At 39.6% G+C, this 21,134-nt stretch overlaps 1 protein-coding gene across 5 annotated transcripts in view; it reads left to right on the top strand.

Moving 5' to 3' along the window:
* The window catches only part of LRFN2 (leucine rich repeat and fibronectin type III domain containing 2), a 160,962-nt gene extending 141,370 nt beyond the window's left edge, over window positions 1–19,592 (top strand). For all 5 annotated transcript variants that reach the window (XM_074863500.1, XM_074863496.1, XM_074863497.1 and 2 more), the window contains one exon: window positions 16,832–19,592. In XM_074863500.1, coding sequence (XP_074719601.1) covers window positions 16,832–17,750 — 919 coding nt within the window. In that variant the 3' untranslated portion in view covers window positions 17,751–19,592. The remainder of the gene's footprint in view (window positions 1–16,831) is intronic.
* Window positions 19,593–21,134: the final 1,542 nt, after the last annotated feature.

The raw sequence follows: 21,134 nt of genomic DNA, 5'->3' as shown, positions 1-21,134 counted from the left end.
CTGAAGTGAAGACCTATACATTCAAATGCAAAATGAGCTGTGACATTTTAACCTTGTGGTATGAACCAGTGGGAGCAGATGGGGTCACCAACTTCTCATCCCTTGAGAAATCTTTAAGACTGTACGCCCAGTAAACCACTGTGCTGGGGCTCGGTGAAAGAATCCCTGGATAAATGCCTCAGCCTATGCTGGACTCTGCTGTCCAGAAGGTCAGACTAGATGATCATGACCATCCATACTGCTCTTAACATTTGGGAACCAGCTCCCTACAAAGGCAAGAATGAAAAAGCAGTCAAACTGTCAAAGTCTTCTGGTAATGTCAGCAGGTTCAATAAAACTGAATGTCTCTGTGTACACTAATGCTACAGTTTTATGCATTAAGGTTTCAATTGCCTTAACTTTTGTGAGTGTGAATACTCATTACTGTAACTGACAGTCATGTCACAGCAGTCGTATGCTGAATGGATCTTCTTAGGCTATATCAAAAATAGGTATTGTGTGTCCTCATCTTCCTTGAGAACTAAGAAGAGCCTTTTTTAACTGGCATGGTAGAAGACTTTCAAGATTTCAGGCAGTGCTTGTCTCCAAGTACCAACCCTCTCTTACAGTTCTGAAAGTAAGGCTGATGGAAACAAATGGTACAGATCATTTCAGAGACTCCTGGTCTAGAGCTCTAATAAGAAAAATCCTATCAAACCTTAAGCAATGTCCACAGGCACAAAAATCACATGGCAGGATCAAAGTCTTTCTCTATCATTTTTTATTCCCTGGGTAAACTATTAAGCTACGATCCGTTAGGTTTCTCCTATCCGGTTCCTCTGGAATCTTTTCAGTGGATTTTATCTCAGCAAGATCCAGCTTGCAAGAAACATTTGTACTTGTGAGTAAACTGAGAAGAGGGTATTATGATACTTTGCACTGGGCTGCGACTGAGAGGGACAAATATGAAAATGTATACTTCTTTCTTCCTTGACTGGAGGGATGTTTTTTGCTAGCCAGTCCCTTGGTCAGTTTTGTCCAAGGATATTTTGAGCACTGCAGACACATCTGTCTGCCTTTCAGCCTGCTTTCTGTGCTGTTAGAGGTTTGGTCTAGATCTGTCCTTTTGGGTATACTGTTGTCTGGGATGGTTAGTGGTCACGGGAGTCATTCATCAGTGTCTTCCTCTTTGTTGCTTCTGCTGGTGTTATTGATATGCCTGTGTCAAGGTCTCAAGTACCGCAATGCCAGCAGGGCTGCAGTTGAGAGATTGTAGTATCAGGTTTCTCTTAAGAAATAATCACAGACTCAGTGCAGTGCTGTCGGTTTGGTCAGGTTTAGTGAACACAAGCCCAGCCTTAAAACACTTTTTCTGATACTCACTGAAGGAAGTGATAAGGCATTGTGTGCTGGTGGCTGGGTGAACAGTCTCAGTACCAAAAGACTCCCTAGGACCACTGCACTCATACCCATGACTCTGCTCTGATTTGAACCAAGATGAAATGAGCTGATTCATTTGCATTTTTTGTGTACCATCTTTGATGGCCGTACTGCCCCATATACTTCCAATTCACCTTTATCTGAGTCAGCCTGTATCCATGGTAAAATCTTCTTCCTCCCATCCTTAAAAGTGTGCACTCCTGACACCAGCCATCATCAAACTTGCAATTTCTTCTTAGGTAAAGGGTTTGTGTGTCAGTCAGGTTTCCTAGCTAGGTCTGCTTTTGTAAATTTTTGTGGGGGCAACTGCAGTAGCCATTGCTCTACCAAGCCTTACATCTATTTTAGCCAATGCACAGAAACATTGGAGGAGCCAGCTCCACCTGTGTAGGATAGTCTTATAACCAAAAATAGAGCCAGGTGTTCCTTCAACTCAGGATAGCTGTCTCTTGAGTTTTACAAAGGATTTCCATTAGACACTATTCTAGTTAAGATACTTTTGTATATTGGTTAAAGCATTCTGAAGTCCTCAAAGTATTTACCTAAAACTAATGATTTCTCATGAAATCATGACCCTTTGTCTTCATCACATGGGTCTCTCTGAAGATGTTTATAGGTTCTTGAGGGTGGAAAATCTTGTAATCTCAGAAGGTTACTTTGGAATAAAATATTATGCTGACATCTTTTCTCTCAAACTGAGAGCAGCATAGAAATCTGTAACTTTGAAAATATGTCTTTTCATGTGATTACAAGTTGCTCTCTTCAGAGAAAAAGAATTTTGGTGTAATGTCACACAAAAATTGTGAACACAAAGAGAATAACTTTTGTATGTTTGTTTTTGCATCTTATACAACTAGTCCCTGGCAGTAGAGTGAATCCAAGTTTGCTGAGCAATACGTAAAAGGCCAGTTGTGATGGGAGTGGGCTTTCCTCTCTCAAGGATTCATGAACATATTGGAAAGCAGAAGACAGAAAAATGCTGAACACAAGCAGTTTGAGAAAGAAAAGGGGATGCTATCACCTAAATCCTCCATTGGGAGCTGTGATAAGTGATCCATACAGATACACTCCTACAATATAACCCTTTTTTAGGCTGTACCATATGTTCAGGAGCAGCAATCACATTTGTCTTCGTGCTGGAGGGAGGGTGGAGTGATTCATTCCATAGCAAGGTAAAAAAAAATTAAAATCCACATAACAGTGGATTCAGAAATATGTCTGTGAAAGTCCAGGGATACTTCAGAGAATAAAGAGACCAATACCTTCAGACAGACCCAGAGTGCACATGAGAAAAAAAGACCTAGGTGAAACCTGTGACAGGCCACCATGTATTTACACTATGGAGCAAAAATTCGCACAAAACATTTATTACAAAACCATTTCTGTCTAGTCACCTTTTCTATGGCACTGCAAAAAGTTGCCAGCATGGTCATTAAAAACCAACTAATTTTCTGAAACATAGTTATGAAGTTTAGTCATGACAGAATAAATTCTTTTCTACTGCTGAGGTGTTAAAACCAATTAAGCATTCTTCAATATTTCATTTAAATTTAATCATTGTGAGTCACAGTTATAGCTTCATTAGGTGCATAGCCACATGAATTTGGGACCACACTAATCTTTGACTTGTGGCTTATAGTCAGGATAATGTTGAAGAGAGAAACACATGCATTGTGGGGAATCATTTGGCTCTGTCTGTGGTTTCTGTTGGCTGAGATAAGTTAATTTTAATCTGCCTACAAGGATAGTAACTTCTCCAAGTTATGTAAAAGGCAGCAGCTCATAGAAGTTTTCTGCAGCACCACAGCTATCTCTACTTCATCCCTGAGTGCAAGTTTCCAACAACCAACTAATGATTTGTGGCACCATCACAGTAGGCTCAATATTTCCCAAGTCAGATCTAGGAAAAAAGATTCTCACAACATGGGGGGATAGTACAAAACACACCTGCAAAGACAGTGTGCACGTGGCCAGGAAAGGACTACACCCTAAATGTCTCTTTTAAAAGCACTTCTGAATCTTAAAGTGGTTAAAAAGCCCTTGAGGTGCTTGGACACAGGATTTTTCTTACCTTTGCTATCTGCTGGAAAAGGCTTAAGGAATGAAACAGAGGTGTGTTCTGCTTGAGATGTCTCCAGGGAGTGTGGAAGCAAAGTCAGCTCCCAAGCAGACTTCAAGGACAAAAGACAGCTCTTGTTAGACCATTCCCATTTTGCTTCTTTTGCTACATCTTTTGGGGGAAATGTGGGGATTCCTCTTATAGGCGCCTGGGTACAAGTCACATTCTCCCCTCTTGTTTAGACAGAGTTGTTGTTCAGCAGGTTTGCAGCTTCATTTCTTCTGCTGGTAAGTCTCCCTCCTCTGTCATTTTGGTGAGGCAGAGAAATAATGAAGGAAATTAAACTTAAAACAAAAAAATAAATCCCTTGTCTCCAAAGCTGGCTGACTTACCCAGAAAGAAAGTAGGAAAGGTCACCTCATCAGTCAAGGTGCTCAAGTCCAGCCCTCATTCTCTTCTCAAGCAAAAAGACAGACACTGTGCCTTGCTGAAGTCCTGCCACAGATTGATGGTGGTGCCTACCCAAATTTCACACATCACGTGGACAGCACTGTCTTGGCACAACCTGGAAAGGGGACTCAATCATAATTTAGAGAAGGGAATTCAGAGCCCAGAAGCTGTGTATCAGGTGGTGCAGAGGCAAGTTGAGGACTCCTCCCAACCCAGCCCACTGCAGAGAAGCCAATATCAGCAGTTCTTCTAGTGGAGCACAACTTTGCAGGACTTCATAAGGGAGTAAAGTTCTTGTCTGCTTTATTTGCCTGCTCATACACTCTTGAGCTGCACTCCAATACTTATGGATGATCATTTATTGAGAAAAGAAGGGAAAATGCTTTTCTGAAGCCAACAGATTTTGTTCTTTCTTGACTGCAGATGTAAGAAACTCTCCCACCCCGTATAGTGGTTAAGAAGGGACATGCTTAAGTTTCCTCTGAAGGATTACATGGGCTATCAGAAATGTTGAGTCAAATGTCCGTATTAATAATACTCATGATGAATATATGTATGGGAAAACAGAGTTATAGAACTAACGTACTCTAAATGCAGTGCTGGCTGTGGTCTGCAAGTAGCCTGGAATCTTATATTTCTATGTAATGATTTTTCTAGAGTATTTATTTTACCCTCCTTTCTAGGAATGATAAAATCTGTCTTTTTACTCCATAGTCTTTGCAGAGGGGTCACACTGAGGTTTTGATGCTGCTTGATGTTATGAATCTATGTTCAGCTCATCTTTTTTGCTCCTAAATATCAATGAACATTTGGCAAATTTCTACTACTGCTCATTTTGACAGGATGAGGACAGCATTCCCTTGTCTGATAGTAAAGGTGACAAATGTTTCTGTACTCTCCAAGCAGGCAAAAATTGTGGGTTTAGTGTCATTGTGTATTTGATTTGCATTTTATTCCATGGTCTCCTTTTTTAGCTCTCAGGGTCATTTTTGCATGTTCTACTTACTTATGCTATCTGGAGTTATAGCAAGAAAGTTCAGAGAAGATTTCATAGAGTGAAGAAGGGAGAGTTTTGCAGGCTTTACACTTGAAACTCTGCAGAGCAAAGGAATCTGCCAGTCTCTTCTTTTATTATTCACTGCTTTGAAAGTTTTTCAAGCAAAGATAAATAAAAAAACATTCTTTCATTTAACTTTCAACAGTACAGAACACTCTTACACATGTGATTCCACAGTATTTATAGAATTTTTCAATGAAATTATTCACAAGTTGTTTTCTCTTATCTGTAATGACCTCATATGTGTGCCTATAACATGTAGAAGCTTTTGTTCTAGTAGTGGATAATGAAATATCCAAAACCTACAGGTATGACGGCTAATAATTAATCATGGTAAAGAAGTAATAAACCTAACAGATCTGGATGTAGCTATATCAACAGACTGATGTCATACCTAGCATTTTTTGTAGTTGGTTTTCATGTGAAAGCTTATTAACTTGCTGATCAGCTGCTCTTTGTCTGACTCTGTTGGATCCTAAAACCATATTCAGCAAAACTGTGTAACTTAAGCTGTAAGTGGGTAAATCTCAGGAGCCAGGTAAAACTTTAATCAATTGGAGAAGTTGAAACATGAGAAGAAATTCTAGTCTCTTCTTAATGTTACACCATCAAAGCTAAACAGATCAGTTGTGGTTCTCTGAAATAAAAGGGAGACACCAAATTTTAGCAGTCTTGTATTTGTAAACTCATTTAATAGGTAACCTTGCTTAAATGTAGGATTTAATTCTTTTCCAAGTACTTCCAAACCTCTGTACTTTCTGTGAGTGAGAAGAAACACGAGGAGGGCCAAATATGTATTTGCAAAGTATACAGCTAGTACCCGAAAAAAGAAAATCCAATAAACACTGCTCATGCTTTCCTCTTTGCAATGGGTTCACTACTAGGATGCACAGCCTGGGATTCTGGACTGCTTACATTCAGTTTTAGGGTGATGCCATTAGCCTATCAGATGACTCACATCAGCTTCCTTCAGTTTTCTGGGTCTCATCTGTAACATGTAAGGAACTAGTAGACTACTTTTTAGTACACTTTATTCATGTACTAGACATCTGTGGCACTTGCCTAAGATCCTTTAGCAGAGAAACATATTTCTAGGCAATAATATCATGCTTCTATTGGAATCTATCATTGACTTCTCCTTTTCTTCCTCCTGGGGTCATTATAAATTAAAACGTGTTTTCTTAATGGATGGATTTTACTTTGCTTTGCAGTAATGTATTTGTCACACTTTACACAGCATGGTTTCAGTCCAGGCTTACCTTTGAAAGAAGCAGGTTTTCTCTGGTTGCCGACAAATGCTTTTATCTAATTTTGGTATCACAAACTGAAAGGATGTAACTGTGTTCTGGCCTTTTGTAGAGCATTCCAAAATTCAACGTCTCCACCTCTTTCTAGTCTATCTAGTCCTTCTAGCCTTCCTTTTCCTTTGCTTTATATGCAATACCCAGAAAGTGGCAAAATGTCAAACCTCTGCTTTAGAAAATGCCTCTATTACATATCTATACTGCTTTTCTTTCCCCTGCTTCCCCCGCCCCCCCTCCCCCCCGAGACAATGTGTTTGACCATTAATGATTTTTGTACCCGGTGTTCTCATTCTTCAATTGAAAAAAATATTTTTTTCCCCAATGTTACTGCAAAAGTCACCCTGAATCATCCTGGTTCTCTTTACCTAGTGCATTGTTGTGCATGTTTCACAGAAATCTTTGTTGCAAGAAATTTTTTCTCTCTCTAACTCAGAAACTAGAAGCTTGGTGGTTGATACTGAAAGTTTATTATTCAAACTTTCCCTTATTGTTTTAAATAAGTTTTCTTAATTTACAAGAAGCAAGCAATTCTACTGTATCCATTTTAGATAATAAAATGTATTTCCAATGTTTGCTGAGAGGCTAGAGGGTTTGGTCCTCAATCTTATAGTTTTCCTGCTTGCTTTTCAACCTGCGTATGATGGTAAAAATCTCTCAAATAAACACCTTTTCATGTTTCTAAATCATAGCTATGTTCTTCTCTGAGTATAGGTACACTCCAGCTGTATCTTTGGTGAGTTGATATTTCTTTAGCTTATTTTTGGAGAATTGGCAAATGCAGTTCTCCCTCTCCACTGAGAATTAAAGTTATATTTTCGACATCATGATGAGAGAGATGCTTGAGATTCTGGTAAACAACCATTCCCGATCTCTTGAAACTATCCACAAGTTCAATCACTGAGGTGGGGAAACACTTACATGATATGTGATTAAACTTTTTAATAACACATAAATTGTGTCTTAAACATGTTGAAACACTTTTTTATACAGACTGATGTATCAGTGTATACACAGTTTCTATGGGTAGTGAGATGTCCAATTCACTCAGTAAGACTCTTTCTTTTGGTTGGAATAGTTAGAATAGTCCTGTCAGGTGTTAGCTGGCACCACACTTCTCCCACCAGTGCACAAAGATTTTGTGAGAGAAGAGCCTGAAACATCATGCTGGAGTTTGCTTTGACCAGTCAATTACAAAACACAGGTGAGCATAACTTCAGGCAGTGCCTGGAGTTTTTGTCATTCCAGCACAACATTTTGGAGATAAAATTAGCCTGTGTGATAGGACACAGAGTTTCTACAGGACATATGAGTTGCAACCTAGCATGAGTGCTCTGCATAGTGAGCATGAATGGAATTTCTAGTAAGTCACTGAAGATCCTCCTCTTCACCTCAGCTCACATGAGCTCTTACAGAGAAAGGGGATGGGCAGCTGTTAACCACTATAGCATCCCAGTCAGCTCTCTTTGATCCTATCATTATAATTTGCACAGATTTCGCTGCCTGGAAATAAGTGGAAAGCCCCACTTGTAACTCTCAAAAAAGGACAGTGAATAGCTGAATGTCACAGCTGTGTTCTGCCAGGAAAACAGCAGAATCCCTTTTGCAAATTAATTTCCTCTGAGCTCCTAAATGTGCTCATTACTTCTAATGTTGTTTCTCTTCTGGGAACCTCTGTTGGTAGGGTAGGATGACCTTTTCTAGTGTAACTGTCCAATTCTGCATAAAAGAGTTCAAAATTACTTGAGTCAGAGAGAAAAAGCATAGCACTTCAGCCAAGTGTATAGGCCATTTGTCTATAAAAGCCTGGGAAAAGTGTCCCAGGTCCCACACTCTGCTTGATGACTTGAACACACCTTTCATGGATAACTTTTATCTCCTCCCATCTTTAGAAATGGGGTAGTTGTAACATGTTGTTGTGACTATCAGTAGAATAACTTACTGACTAGATATTTTTTGATTAATCTCAAATATATAGTCTGGCTTTTTGAAATGTTGTGAATTATGATAGCTTTCTAACTCTACATTAACATGATACAGAGTAAATTTATTAGTGTGGCTATGCATTGTTTCCATAAGTACTTCAGCTTCACATTTATTAACAGAAATATTGCGTGGGCTTTCAATTACTCTGCTAATGAGCTTAAATCTGTTTTAGTTGGATTTGAATTAGTGTGAGGATTTTTTTTCTAAGGCAGTTAGTATCTCAGATATACTGAGGTGAAAGGTGTTCTGTGTGTAGCTGAATAGATTGGGTGTGACTGGATTTATCTTTTGTGCTGTCAAATGTTCCTAGAGTATGTCTGCACTCCCTTTAAAGATAAAATTTAATGAGCAGGGCACTAAATGCCTGCTACTGTCACGTTCACATGAAAGAAATAGATCAGGGAGCTTGAAAGTCTAATTCTGTGTTGTTATACCATCATTAACCAAAATGAGGTTGTCCTAGTGCAGTAGCTTGCACCCGCACAGCTGAACTGAGCACCTTCATCGATTCAGGGAATGATGGGATGGTTCTTCATTCATCCAGAAGTGCCTCACCATTTCTGCCTGCCTGTGGCTCCGTATCGTTTGCAAGAATCTGGTTGGGAATAATAGAGGAGCATTTCCTCTTAGAGCAATGGCTAATGGAGGGGAGCAGAATACCTTGTACCGTGGTTCTCCTTTCTCAGTCTTGTGCAGTAATGTCCCCCAGAAGCCTATGCTTTGTTCTGTCACCTGCTGAATGACTTCACTGAATTCCCAGGGGACACCATTCAGCAGCCTATCAGATATCACTAGAAATTTGTATTCTCTGAGCTAGTAGTTTAATGTTTGGGCCTTTTTTCCTTTCCCCTGTAGTACAGGGCATATATTTATTATCAGTATCTCCCTGGCTCACCATCTTGTGACACACATATCAATTGCTTTTGGCTCTGTCTTATCTTCCCCACTTCCCCACTTTTCCAAATGAGCAGAAAAGAGCATAAGCAAATTAGGAAATAATAATGAAATGATATGTACTATGTGTTTCATTTGACAAGACAGACTCTCTGAAGGGCAGCTTGGATGCATGAGTGATGAGGAGACAAGATTCAGAAAAGCAGGAAGGGATTTGTGTTTAATAATAAATGTTCCATCTGAAGGCAAAATTATGATTGTATGTCATAAAACCCCCAAAAACTAATAAAATAAAAAATGCAAGAAATTATTCATGCTGGGTTGAGTTAGCGTTTACTGAACAAGTCTGGCTACCTCCTGGTATTATCTGACATTTCCTTATGTTGACATGACTGACAGAGGAATTATGCCCTCTTGCTAATACTAACAACTATCTTTTTTCCCAGGAGATCAGAAATACAGCTGTCATTTTTTCAAGTTGCGGGTCACAGTAGGTCTCTGTCTTTTTCATATTCTTAGATTAAAAAGTCTTGAATCAGGCACCAAAAGATTGTGAGATGTCACACAGCAATATTCTTGGTACTTTGTATTTGTTTTTTGATTCCTGAGGCTTTAGAATCATCTGAAGATATATATTTAAGGGTTCTTTTGGAAATATGAAGGGTCAAAAATTAATCGCCATTGTTAGCTTACTTAATTTTTAATAACATTTTAGATTCTACTTTCATTCCATGACTGCAGGAACTGGGGCTTTCCAGGATAAAAACACAGGATAAAACTACACGATAAAACTTTCAAGGAAATTACAAAAGTTGGCAGCAGAGAAGAATGCCAAGTGTGAAGCCCAAATTTGTCAATTACTTGCACTTGCTCCCAGGCAATACATCATGTGTGACATTTTCACTTCAATTTAGATCCTTATAGTCTTTCTCTGATCTTTTTTTGCCCTTTTCTCCAGCCGCCTTAATATCTGTCCACCATCTGAACTCTTTCCACTGCCTTGATTCACTTCACTATCTTTCTATTTAACTTGTTTTTGCTGAAAGATCTTCACCTGTGTTTGATTGTACTCAACCACACACTGAGTTGTTTTTGTGATCCTGGTCCCCATTCAGTGGTCACTTGGACCTCTTCCATCATTTTGATGGTAGCCACGTGCCTGACAGTACCCTGACAATGGCTGCTTTGAAGCTGTTTGTCTTTCTGTCATTTTCTGCTGCTCTGACACTGTCAGAGCCACCCATGTTCATTCCCTCTTTTCTTCTTGCATTGTCTCTCACTTCAACCTTCTCTTCCTTCTTCTTTCCTTACCTGTCCTCAATGAAGAAGCAGCTCATTACTATCTCTGTCTGGTAAGAAGCAGGATCTGTGTACCATTGAGCTACATCCACCAGGCTTTAAAGGATACTTTACATGGTCCTTCTTCAGGCAATGAACTCCATCCTCCAATTACCCACTCTTTTTACATGTTCTTTAGCCAGTCTTTCTCCAGTACGTCACCACCGATACTTTCCCTCTCCCCTTTCTCTACCGTCCCACTGGGACTGAAGGTGGACACTCCATCTGAAAAGTAGGACTCTATCAGACCCTTCTACAATACTTTAAAGGAAGATTAGCTGGAATCATCATTTTTTCAGAATTACCTGTGAAACTGGAACAAAGGAAATAAATCCAAAGATTTTAAGATATGGGAGAAACTTATTGATGAAATAAATGAACATTTTTGGCTTGAGATTGTCACTGAAAAATGAAAATTGGTCAGATTCCAGTGTTAAACTCATCTGGATCGATTTCTAGTTCTGAGAGCAATCAGGATAGTATTTTGCTCTTATGTGAATTCAACTTTATGTAAGACAAAGTTTAAAAATAGGAATCTACAGTGAGATTGATATTTTCAGACTAAGACATTACAGGAAAGTTAGTGGGCTAACTAACTGGAACATGATTTTACAGAATACTAGCTACTTCCCCTGGCACCTCTCTTCCTCTTCCTTTTCCCCTCTTCATTACAAACTTAGTGCATAGTGACAATGTTTAGCTCTACTGCTTAGCAGTTGCTTCATAATCAGTGTACAGGCTTACAGCTGTGCTGGTAAATTAATGAGGGCGCAGAAACCTTCCCATGCCCCAGAACCCCATCATCTATACTGCTTGTGTCTTGGTACAGTTCTTTGCATGCTTTTTCCAGTAGGGTTCAGGAATTAATATTCCAAGGGCCATTTTTGATATACAGCTTTCTGAAGTCACTCTGGAAGAAAAGAGAATTTACCAGCAGAGATGTGGACCATTTCTTGTGAGGTGTCTGCCTTGGGACATGGCATGTAGACATAGAATCTTGCAGGAAGAGTTTGGGTTGAGCAGCTTAGGCACAGAAAATTCACACCCAAACAATTAGGGTTTTGCTTTTTTTTTTTTTTTCTCAGATACAAGCATTTAATAAACTAGCATGACTTTCCATTTTAAACTCCTAGCATTCACTTCAAAAGGAGAAATCGTGTTGCAATATAAATAATATATAGCCCTAGATAATACAAAAAAAGGACCATGAGAAAAGCAACATAGTCTAGCAGGTCAGTAAAAAACTGATTTTTAGAAGTTGCAAGTGCCTTCCTAAAGGAATTGCCTTGACAGCTCCCTGCAAGTTCTGTGATTAAAGCAGTTTCAGGCTAAAACTAGATGGTATCATACCCCTCTTTCGATGGAGAAAAGGAAAAGAATTGCCTAGCCAATTAGCCTAATCTGTTTTTTCTCTAATTTGTCTGTTTTGCATAACCACAGTATTAACCAGCAGTTCACTCCTGCTAATCCCCAGTGCTACAAAGAAGAAAAGAACCCATTTGTATATTACAGTGTAATCATAATATCTACTAATTTCCTTCCATACACTACAGGCCTCTTTTGAAAGGAGATTGCTGGCATTATCCCCATTTTATAAATGAGAAGACTTACAGTACAGCAAAATGATTTCTCAGGAACTGAGAGTTACTGATAAAGTAGAGCCTGATATCAGTGTAACTGATAGAGAATAAAACTCAGGTCTCCTAAATTCTCAGCACAGTTCACTCCCTGCAAGCTTCAGTGCTCTCTTGCATCTGGGATTATGAGAAGTCTGCAGTAAACCTTTTTCTCCTGCATTTCTAAGTAATTTATTTTCTAATTTTCTTAATGTCACCACACACAGAAGTGAGTAATTACAAAATTGCTTGCTTTCTGTATGTTGTGTCTACAAGGACATAACAAGGACTTTTTAGTGGTGGTAGTAGAAAATAAGGTTGACTTCAAAGAAGGGTGCTAGCACCATCCTTCCTTTTTTTAAAAAGGGTCTCATGGTCTCATTTTGGTGCTTTCACAAAATAAGACATAAATCTCCATGGATTAAAAGGAGTGTATTGTTTGCAAAAGCCCTGCAAACTTTCATCTTGTCTTCATAGCTCTTCATCACACACAAACTCTCATAGGAACATCTGTCTATTGCTGTTCTATTTCAGATTCTTATTCCATGCCCCAATCCTGGCCATAGGTCTCCTCCTCTTCTAATATATGATGCTATTGTGCCAAGGGTGAGAGAAGAGGGCTTTTTTGTAAATTAAGAAGGTCAGTTGTAAGACCCTTATGCTAATTTCATTCCTTAGAGGCAAGATTTTCGGAGAAGTCAGAACCATATTCTTATATGAATAGTTTTCATTGGGATATTTTGACCTTCAGATAGGATTCAGAAACTAGCTTAAGAATCAGGTAACAAAATCCTGGCACCAATGTGGTGGAGATTTGTCTGCTCCTCCTACCCCAAGGAAAATTAGCCAGACGATAAAGGCAGAAATTACTGTGTCTTATGTGTCTGGACAGTGAAATTTCTGTAAGGAGATTTTCAAATTTCTTGTTGTCCTAGCTAGGACTACATTTACACTTACACTGTTAACATATTTAAGTATTCACTTGCTTTCCCAGTTCTCATTGTTCCCTGGCTCCTTAAATTAAACACATTAAAATCTATCATAACCTATCATTAGTTTTTTAAAAAAGCAAGTGTTTTGCTAGTTGATCTCCTCTTGCAGTTAGTCAAGTGTTACTCTTTTTCCCTAAAGAAAGGTTAATATCAAATTTAGATCTCTATTTCTATTCTGTGATAAGAAGTATCTCTGCAAGATCACACTGCCCTGAAGAGCAGGCAGACAATATCAGGCTCCTTGCCTCAAGATACTGCAGCAATTATGTTTGCTACCTGAGGGCTAACAAGTGAGCACGAGGATCTTCTGAGTTTCAAAAGACAACAACTTTCAAAAGCTGTTTTTGATCTCCAGTGAACCAGGCTATAGGTTCTTGATACCTGAAACCAACTTTCTGTGTTTAGATGACAAGTTGACTGAACAAAGCCTTGCAGGATCTCTGCCTAGACAGTTTTCATGACCCCTTTCAGTTTTGTGGCAGCTCCTAGCTATTGAGTCCCCATGGCAGGGCATGGTGGTCCATGATTAATGGTGCTAGATGTACAGAGCAGCCATGAAGAGACTCCCCCTTTTAGGCAGCAAAGAAAAGATTGAAGTGGCATCTTGCAGCTACCCGTGTTGGGGACAATCAAAGAGTCATCAATATCCCAGAATGAAAATGTGTCTGCATCGATTTTACATGTGGGGGACGTTAAGAGATGTCATCCATCATAGCTGACTGGCAGTATGTTTGGGGAGGGTGGGCTAAAGCCATTGGAGGAATGCCAAAATACTCTTACAATCTGGCAACTTCATGAAAACAAGATTGTCTTCCCTGCAAGCTAGAAAACTGAGTCTGAGATTAATTACTTAACTCCTAGTACTCTTGAATTTGGTGCTTATTCCTATGCTCAGCTGTTCTTTAACAATAACATTAATTTGAATATTTTACAAGAACATTTGAAGTTTATTTACGGAAACATCCAAAATTCTTCATTTTAGATGTATATGGAGAGTTGATTGCTTTTTCCGTAATTGGGATTGCAACTGTGATCTTTTATAAAGCTATTATTAGTCCCAATATTATCACAGCTGTAGCTTCCAGGACTGATTGAGTTTAGAAATGACTCAGTTTCTTTTAAAGGCTAAGATGAGCTTTTATGTCAAATTTCAATACAGTCAACCTGGCCAAGCTTTAGGACTGGTTATGGCCTCATTGCTGTACATTTAAAAATGGACTGGCTTTACATTTCATGCCACTATCACTACCTGCCAGTCCTTGAAATATTCCAGGCAGTTACATTTCCTTGGAAGCTTGTGTGTAATCGTATTTGAAGAAAACATGTTGTAAATTATTGAAGTTATCAGTGTTCACTCTATATAAATTGGCATAGTGTGTTAGGCTGAAAGACTGTATTTCTATATGCGTAAGGTATGTGCAAAGCTATATACTATGTAAACCCAGTTGTTTGCTGTTCACTTGGATAGAATATAGAGGTCTCTCTGTGTTTCATCAGTGCAAAGCAAAAGGAACCATTCTAACAGATGGTGCTATAGCTCTGTTTTTCGAGAGTTATGACTCAAGTCCAAGACCCAGTTTATAGGGCTGACTATTCTTTCTGCTAACAGTGCTACTTGTTTGTAATGAGGTTTCACAGTGAAATAATTTCTGAATCGCTTACGTACTGCAGAATTTTTTAAGCGTGTGGCTGGGAGTGATGGTGGAAAGTTGACTATAGCACTAGGTGGTACAGGAGGAGAAATGAAGCAATTGTTGAAACTGTTCAAGAGTTTGAAGATCATACATTTGAAAATCAATAGTATGCTGTTATTCCATATAACATCCTTGATGTGTGTGTATGAAATTCGTTGAACAATTCAACAGAGTGCAGTCACTGCCCCAGCTGCTGTGACCAGTGGTGTGTTGTTCTCAGAGCCACCTGGAGAGGACAACAATTAGAAATAACTTGAGACCAACCATTTCAACTATTAGAAACCATTTTAGTAACTCTATCTGGAGTTTTCCAGGAGGAACTTTCCAGGAGGGCTCCTTTATGACCTCCTGGCTCATTCTGAATAGCTCATCTATGTCTGTGCAGAACATCTCCATTAGGATGATAAATGTGCCACGCATCTCAAATATAACATTGAGTAAACCTGCCAGATTATTTTTATATTCCAGGTGTCTCTCACCGATATTTCTTTTCCTTACAGAATTTTTTGTGTGTTTGTTTGCTTTTTAAAAAGGAGCCACATCCTTGCCTGTGGCCAGACTGAAGGGTTGTATAAGTGGTGTGAATGCATAAATACAAAGACGATCAGAAGCTCATCTCTGCAGTGCCTTGATGTTTCCACCTCTCTGTGCAGGCCTGTTCCCTCCCACTGCACAGAAGGGCCTCTGCAGACCTGCAATTTTATGCTGGCTGTGATGATGATTTGAGGCTGAGAAAGCCTGGTGCTCCCACAAGGAGTGTGCCTTTTTCCCCTTGCCAGGCCTCACCACCCCAATTACAGTCGCACCAGTTTGCTGTGTGGTATGAGTGCCCATAGGGCTCCCTTGTTGCTGGTGCTAAAGATCTGCAGCTCTGAGTCAGAATGGGGTCTTTTTATTTTCAGCTTTTTTCTCTCACTCAAGCCTGTTATGTGGAAGTAAAGAGAAACATGCATGGGGTATCTCTTTGGTTTTATTCTTGGCTGCCCACCAGGCACCAAATCTGGGATTCTCCACTGGGATATTCCACTAATGTGCTGCAATTTTCACCAGTTTGAAGTGGGGGTAGACCATGTTCATTCCCATTTACTAATTCTGAATGCTAGTTATGATCTAATATTGCATGAGTTCAAATGACTGCTTAAGTTTGTGGCAACAAAGAATAATATCCATAAATGACCAAACTTGGAGCACATCTTGTGCCTAGCTATTTGGTTTTTGAAAATGAATTTCTATTTGAGTATAATCTTTTATTTTATAGAAACCTTCTTGTTTCCATGCCTGCATCTTCCTACCTCTCCTCACACTTCCACAGCCCATACTGCCAATGCCAGTATTTCGTTTTCACTCACACAGAGGAAGGTAGTTGCAGGGAGAAATTTTTGGCAAAGAAGATGATAGCTGCATTTCTAGGAGATGTTTTCCACAGTGGGGAGTAGGAGGATGGGGAAAGTAGGTTGGAGAGTAGAGAAAAAGAGAGAAATGGTTGCCTGCCTTGCATTCTCAGGGAATGAGAAAACTAAATGTATCCCCTTGTCTTCACAAGGTAAGTAACCTGCTGATGTTAGACAGTAAATGTTCAGGCACCCGTGAAGCAATGTGACAACTACCATGTTCTGACTCAGCAAGTGCAAGGGTCATTGGCCCACTCAGAAAGAACTGCTCTTTGTAGGAATATATTTTTATTCTGAGTTATTTGTTCAGGTTTGAATATATTTAAGATTAGGACAGATGCAGGTGAGACAAAAAAAAAACCAGAGTAGTTTGGTCTGCTTTTTCGTATTCTCTTTATTGCACATTTGAGAGATGGCCCTCAAAATTTGTGTGTTACTGAATGCTGGGATGCTGGATGCATAGGAGCTGGGAAGCTTGAATGCTTGTTTGAATTTTATGGCTCAGACTCCTCTCTGCCAGTGTCCAGAACTGTAAACACCACACTGTTCTTTTATCTGTTCTCTTCTTTTTTGTCTTAGTGTCAAGAGTAATCAATTTTTCTTTCTCTTTTTTTTTTTTTTTTTTCTTTTAAAGGATGATTCCAGCTACAAACAAAGCCTTTGTTGTAAACAACCTTGTTTCTGGAACAGGCTATGACCTCTGTGTCCTGGCAATGTGGGATGACACGGCCACAACCCTTACTGCCACCAATATTGTGGGATGCGCCCAGTTCTTCACCAAAGAAGACTACCCCCAGTGCCAGTCGATGCACAGTCAGTTCCTGGGTGGGACCATGATTCTGATCATAGGAGGCATCATTGTGGCAACTCTGTTGGTATTCATTGTAATACTCATGGTCCGCTATAAGGTCTGCAACAATTCCCAGGGGAAGATGTCTAATGTCAGCAATGTCTACTCACAGACAAATGGAGCACAACCAGTTCAGAATGGAGTCTTGCCCCAAGTCAACCCCAAAGTGGTGGTGAGAAATGAACTTATGGAGTTTAACTGTCAGTCTGCACGGAGCAGCATCTCCTCTTCTTCCAGCTCTGCAAATAGCCGTGACTGTGATGACTATAGCCTCCAAAGTGAACAGGGCACATTGTCCAGTAAGTGGAGGCCTCCTTCCAGGTCAAAACACAATATTGACCGGCTAATGGGAGCTTTTGCATCCCTGGAACTGAAATGTCAGAAAAAGGAGGAGATGACAGACTCCAGAACTTCCACGGTGGCCCGCCACTCGGACAAAGAGCCACTGCTGGGCCAGCCAGAGTCCAAATTTCGCAGCCTCCTCATGTTGCCTCTGGAGGGCAAAACTAAACGTAGCCATTCTTTTGACATGGGGGACTTCGCCACATCTCAGTGTTGCACCTACCCAAAAAAGATAACAAACATTTGGACAAAGAGGAGCCTCTCGGTGAACGGCATGCTTTTGCAGTATGATGACAATGACCTAACAGGGGCGAAAGGGACTTTTGGGAGCTCAGAGTGGGTAATGGAAAGTACAGTGTAAATATCACTGTCTCCCCCCTCCTCTTCCCCCCTCATGTGTTATAAAGCGTGGTTTGCTGCAGGGCCGTGCATTTGAAAAGAGAGGGGAGGAAACTTTTTCAGTTGTACTGGCCAAAAAGATAGGTAAAAAAATAAGTAACAGGGATACTGAAAGAGAAAGAGGGTCATGAAATGTGAATAGGCACATATGACACCATTCTTGTCTGGCCCCAACTAAACCATGCGTGAATATTTCAAGGAATTTGCTAGTTGTATTTAACATTGCTTTCCAAAAGTTGCTCAGACTCTTGGTGAACCATCACACAAGATTAATCAAGGAGGATGAAAAGGGGTTTAACAGCACCAATTTAATTTTATAGGGTTTCTTTTTTTTTTTTTTTTTTTTTTTTAAAGGGCACCTCTTTCTTTTAACCACAGTAATACATTTCTTGGGATATAAAATAGGTGTTAAGATATATCTGGTTGTCACTGCAAGTGACTTTCTCAAAAGTGCAGGCAGGGAATCCACAGGGACAGATCAGAGCAAATTGTTCAGCATAATCTCATAGTGTTAACTGTGACATCTGGGAATATAGTACTTGTTGTTGAGTGGGCTTTTGGTTGGGAATTAATGATTTCTGTTCCATTTTGCCTTGTTACTGCTTTTGAGTTGTGTTTTCCCCACAACAGAAAGTGTTTCCATGCATTTTTTGTTTTTGTTTTCAGTCTCATCAAATCCCCCAGATGAAAAGGAAGATATGTACAAAGGTCAAATTTCTGATGTACTGTATAACCCACCTTCATTACCACCCCTTATGTCCTGGGAAAAATTAAATCTAGGGGCTAATAAATTTTAAAAAATCATCCTCTTTCTTCCATCTTCTTCACAGTCTCTGCTTGTCAATGCTCAAGGCAGATTGCAGCAGCTATTGATATCTGTAAGGGTGTTGCTATCAAAGATGGGAAAAATAGTAATCAAGATTTCCTATTAAAAGATAAAGAAAGGGAAAACAAAAATAGCTCCCATGAACTCTCCACATTATAAATACCAGTGGCTTCTGGCAAAGGTCACACTGTCACTCCTCTCAACTGACAAAGAAAACACAAACTTTCACCCTATTGTGACAAAAGCTTATTGTCTGTACAGTCACCATGACACAGCTTGACTGTACCATTAGCATCGCAGGAAATGTAAGGTTTTGTGTATTTCAGGGGATTTGGTATGTTCCCATTTATGGAAACAGTAAAATTTAGGTGTCTCAGAGCAGGGGGTCTCCTATGTGTCCTCTGCATTACAGATAGCGTTTCCCCAGTCCTCGGTGTACTCCTGCCCCCCTGTCTCTCACCCTCAGTAAGGTACTTGCTAACTAAAACCAGGAGCTCTTCGGGGCTTGTGAACTGATTCTCAAATTCATTTTTGGGGAGCATTGCTGTGGTTGTGGAGATGCAGATGGCCCACCCAGCTGAATTCATTGTCCTTAATAACTTTACTGTGATTTCCAGCATTCTGGTGGCTCCTGCATCTGTCCTTTCATTTGTTTATTTATTTGTTGGCTCCCAAAGATCAGCTGCTGGGATTCAGATTTTCATTCTGAAATTGCACATTGTTACTATGATTTTGTAAAAGACATGTGGAGAAAGGGTACAAGGCACAGAGAAAATAACACATGAAAAAACTCTATGTATATTTTTTTTAAAGGTGCAGAGATATATTGTGACATGGCTGTGTACTTGATCTTGTATTCGTCACGTTTCCTACTTGGAGTTTTAGAAAATGACATCCCTGTGATCAGAATATTTTTTCCTTTTATTTTCTTTTTTTTTGCTACAAAATGTACAGTAAAAACATTCTTGGGGAAAAGTACCTGCTTTTCATTTGTTTGCTGTTCTGTGGTCTGCTTTGAAACCTAAGTAAGGAGCAGTAATTATTTTTTAAATGATCTTGAAAATGTAGATATTTGCTTTCTTTTTCCGTCAAACTGTCTTTGACTTCAGGATTTTAGGTATAAATTAGGAATCAAGAAATACATACCTTTTTGGAATGCATGAGAAAAGATTTTGTAAGAAGGCATTTCACCTCTTTTTCTGTGGTTACATTTATACAGCGCTGTATCACTGATGTATTTTAAACCCTGATCCAAAATCTGAAGAAATAAGAGGAAGCCTTTTTAGGCTTAAGAACTGACTTTGTAGGGTTTTGCTCAGATTATTACTCACTACCGACATCAATATATTCAAAAGAGATCCAGTCAAACTTTGTTTGCAATATCTTTCAAAGTCTCTGGTTTTCTCATGCTTTCCAAGAGTAATGACACCTCTAGTGCCAGAATCTATATCATCCAACTGTCCAGATGGCACCTTCACATTAACCATTAATGACATTTACATTTATGATGTACTGAAGACTCTTAAAGACATTCATGTAATTATTTTCTTTTCCTTGTTACACTGTGGTGTGGTTTGAATTTTTTATTATGTTGCTGCTTCACTTTGAACATGACATCTGGGTTGTTTTTAATTTAGCTGTTGAGTTCATCATCAATATTAGTAGCATATGCAGCCGTGAATTTTCAAAAGCAATATCCTATACTATTTTCTTTATTAAAAAGAAAAATATTGCTTTCACTGTCTCATACAAGATTAGAGGAAATAAGCCAACAGATGCTGTTTTAAAGTAATGGACAGTTGCCAAAGAACCCAGGTAATAAAGTCCACAGTCTAACAGCTGCATTTATTACTGTTAATCATGATTTTAATTCATTTAGAGTTAATGAATGAGGCTCAATCCACATCAGCAAATTTGCAAATACTGCACAAAATGAAATGAGCGCTCAGCAATTACCTCTGGTGCTCGCAGCATTTGGGAGGAAGAGGACTCAGGGACTCATAGGTGAGGTAGGGAGCCCCACTGCGAATCAGCAAGTGGCCAGCCCTGAGAGAGGGACGGAGCCAGCCCTTTGTGATGGTAACAATGCCTGGGCGCCTGCTGGGTTGTGACCACCCTTCAGGTGCCACCAGACACTGCCTTGTTTACACAGCTGGCCATACAGATCTCTGAAATTATCCTGTGGCTTCCTCTTTATCACTTTGAGAGCTGCTGAAGTGTTTGAGAGCTGCTCTGCATTTTGGGTTACATCCTGAATCCATGCCCTAATTGTTAATGCACAAGTGTGACCCCAGGGTGCCTTTGTTTTGCCTCCACTTTCATGTGTACACCTCACTCAACATCTCTGGATTTGATTATTTTTCTGTAGTTCTCCTGCATTGCTCTACTTCTGAACACAACTGCACGTCAGTAGCTGGTGAAGTGATATACAGATATCCACTTACCCGGGCATAATAAATATTTTCACACGCCATTGAGGAGTTGAGCTAGCTGGCCTAGTCCCCTGGTCTCACAACCCTA

The sequence above is a fragment of the Strix uralensis genome, chromosome 3 (genome assembly GCF_047716275.1).
Source record: "Strix uralensis isolate ZFMK-TIS-50842 chromosome 3, bStrUra1, whole genome shotgun sequence".
NCBI lineage: Eukaryota > Metazoa > Chordata > Aves > Strigiformes > Strigidae > Strix > Strix uralensis.
This window is presented reverse-complemented; position numbering and strand designations above follow the sequence as displayed.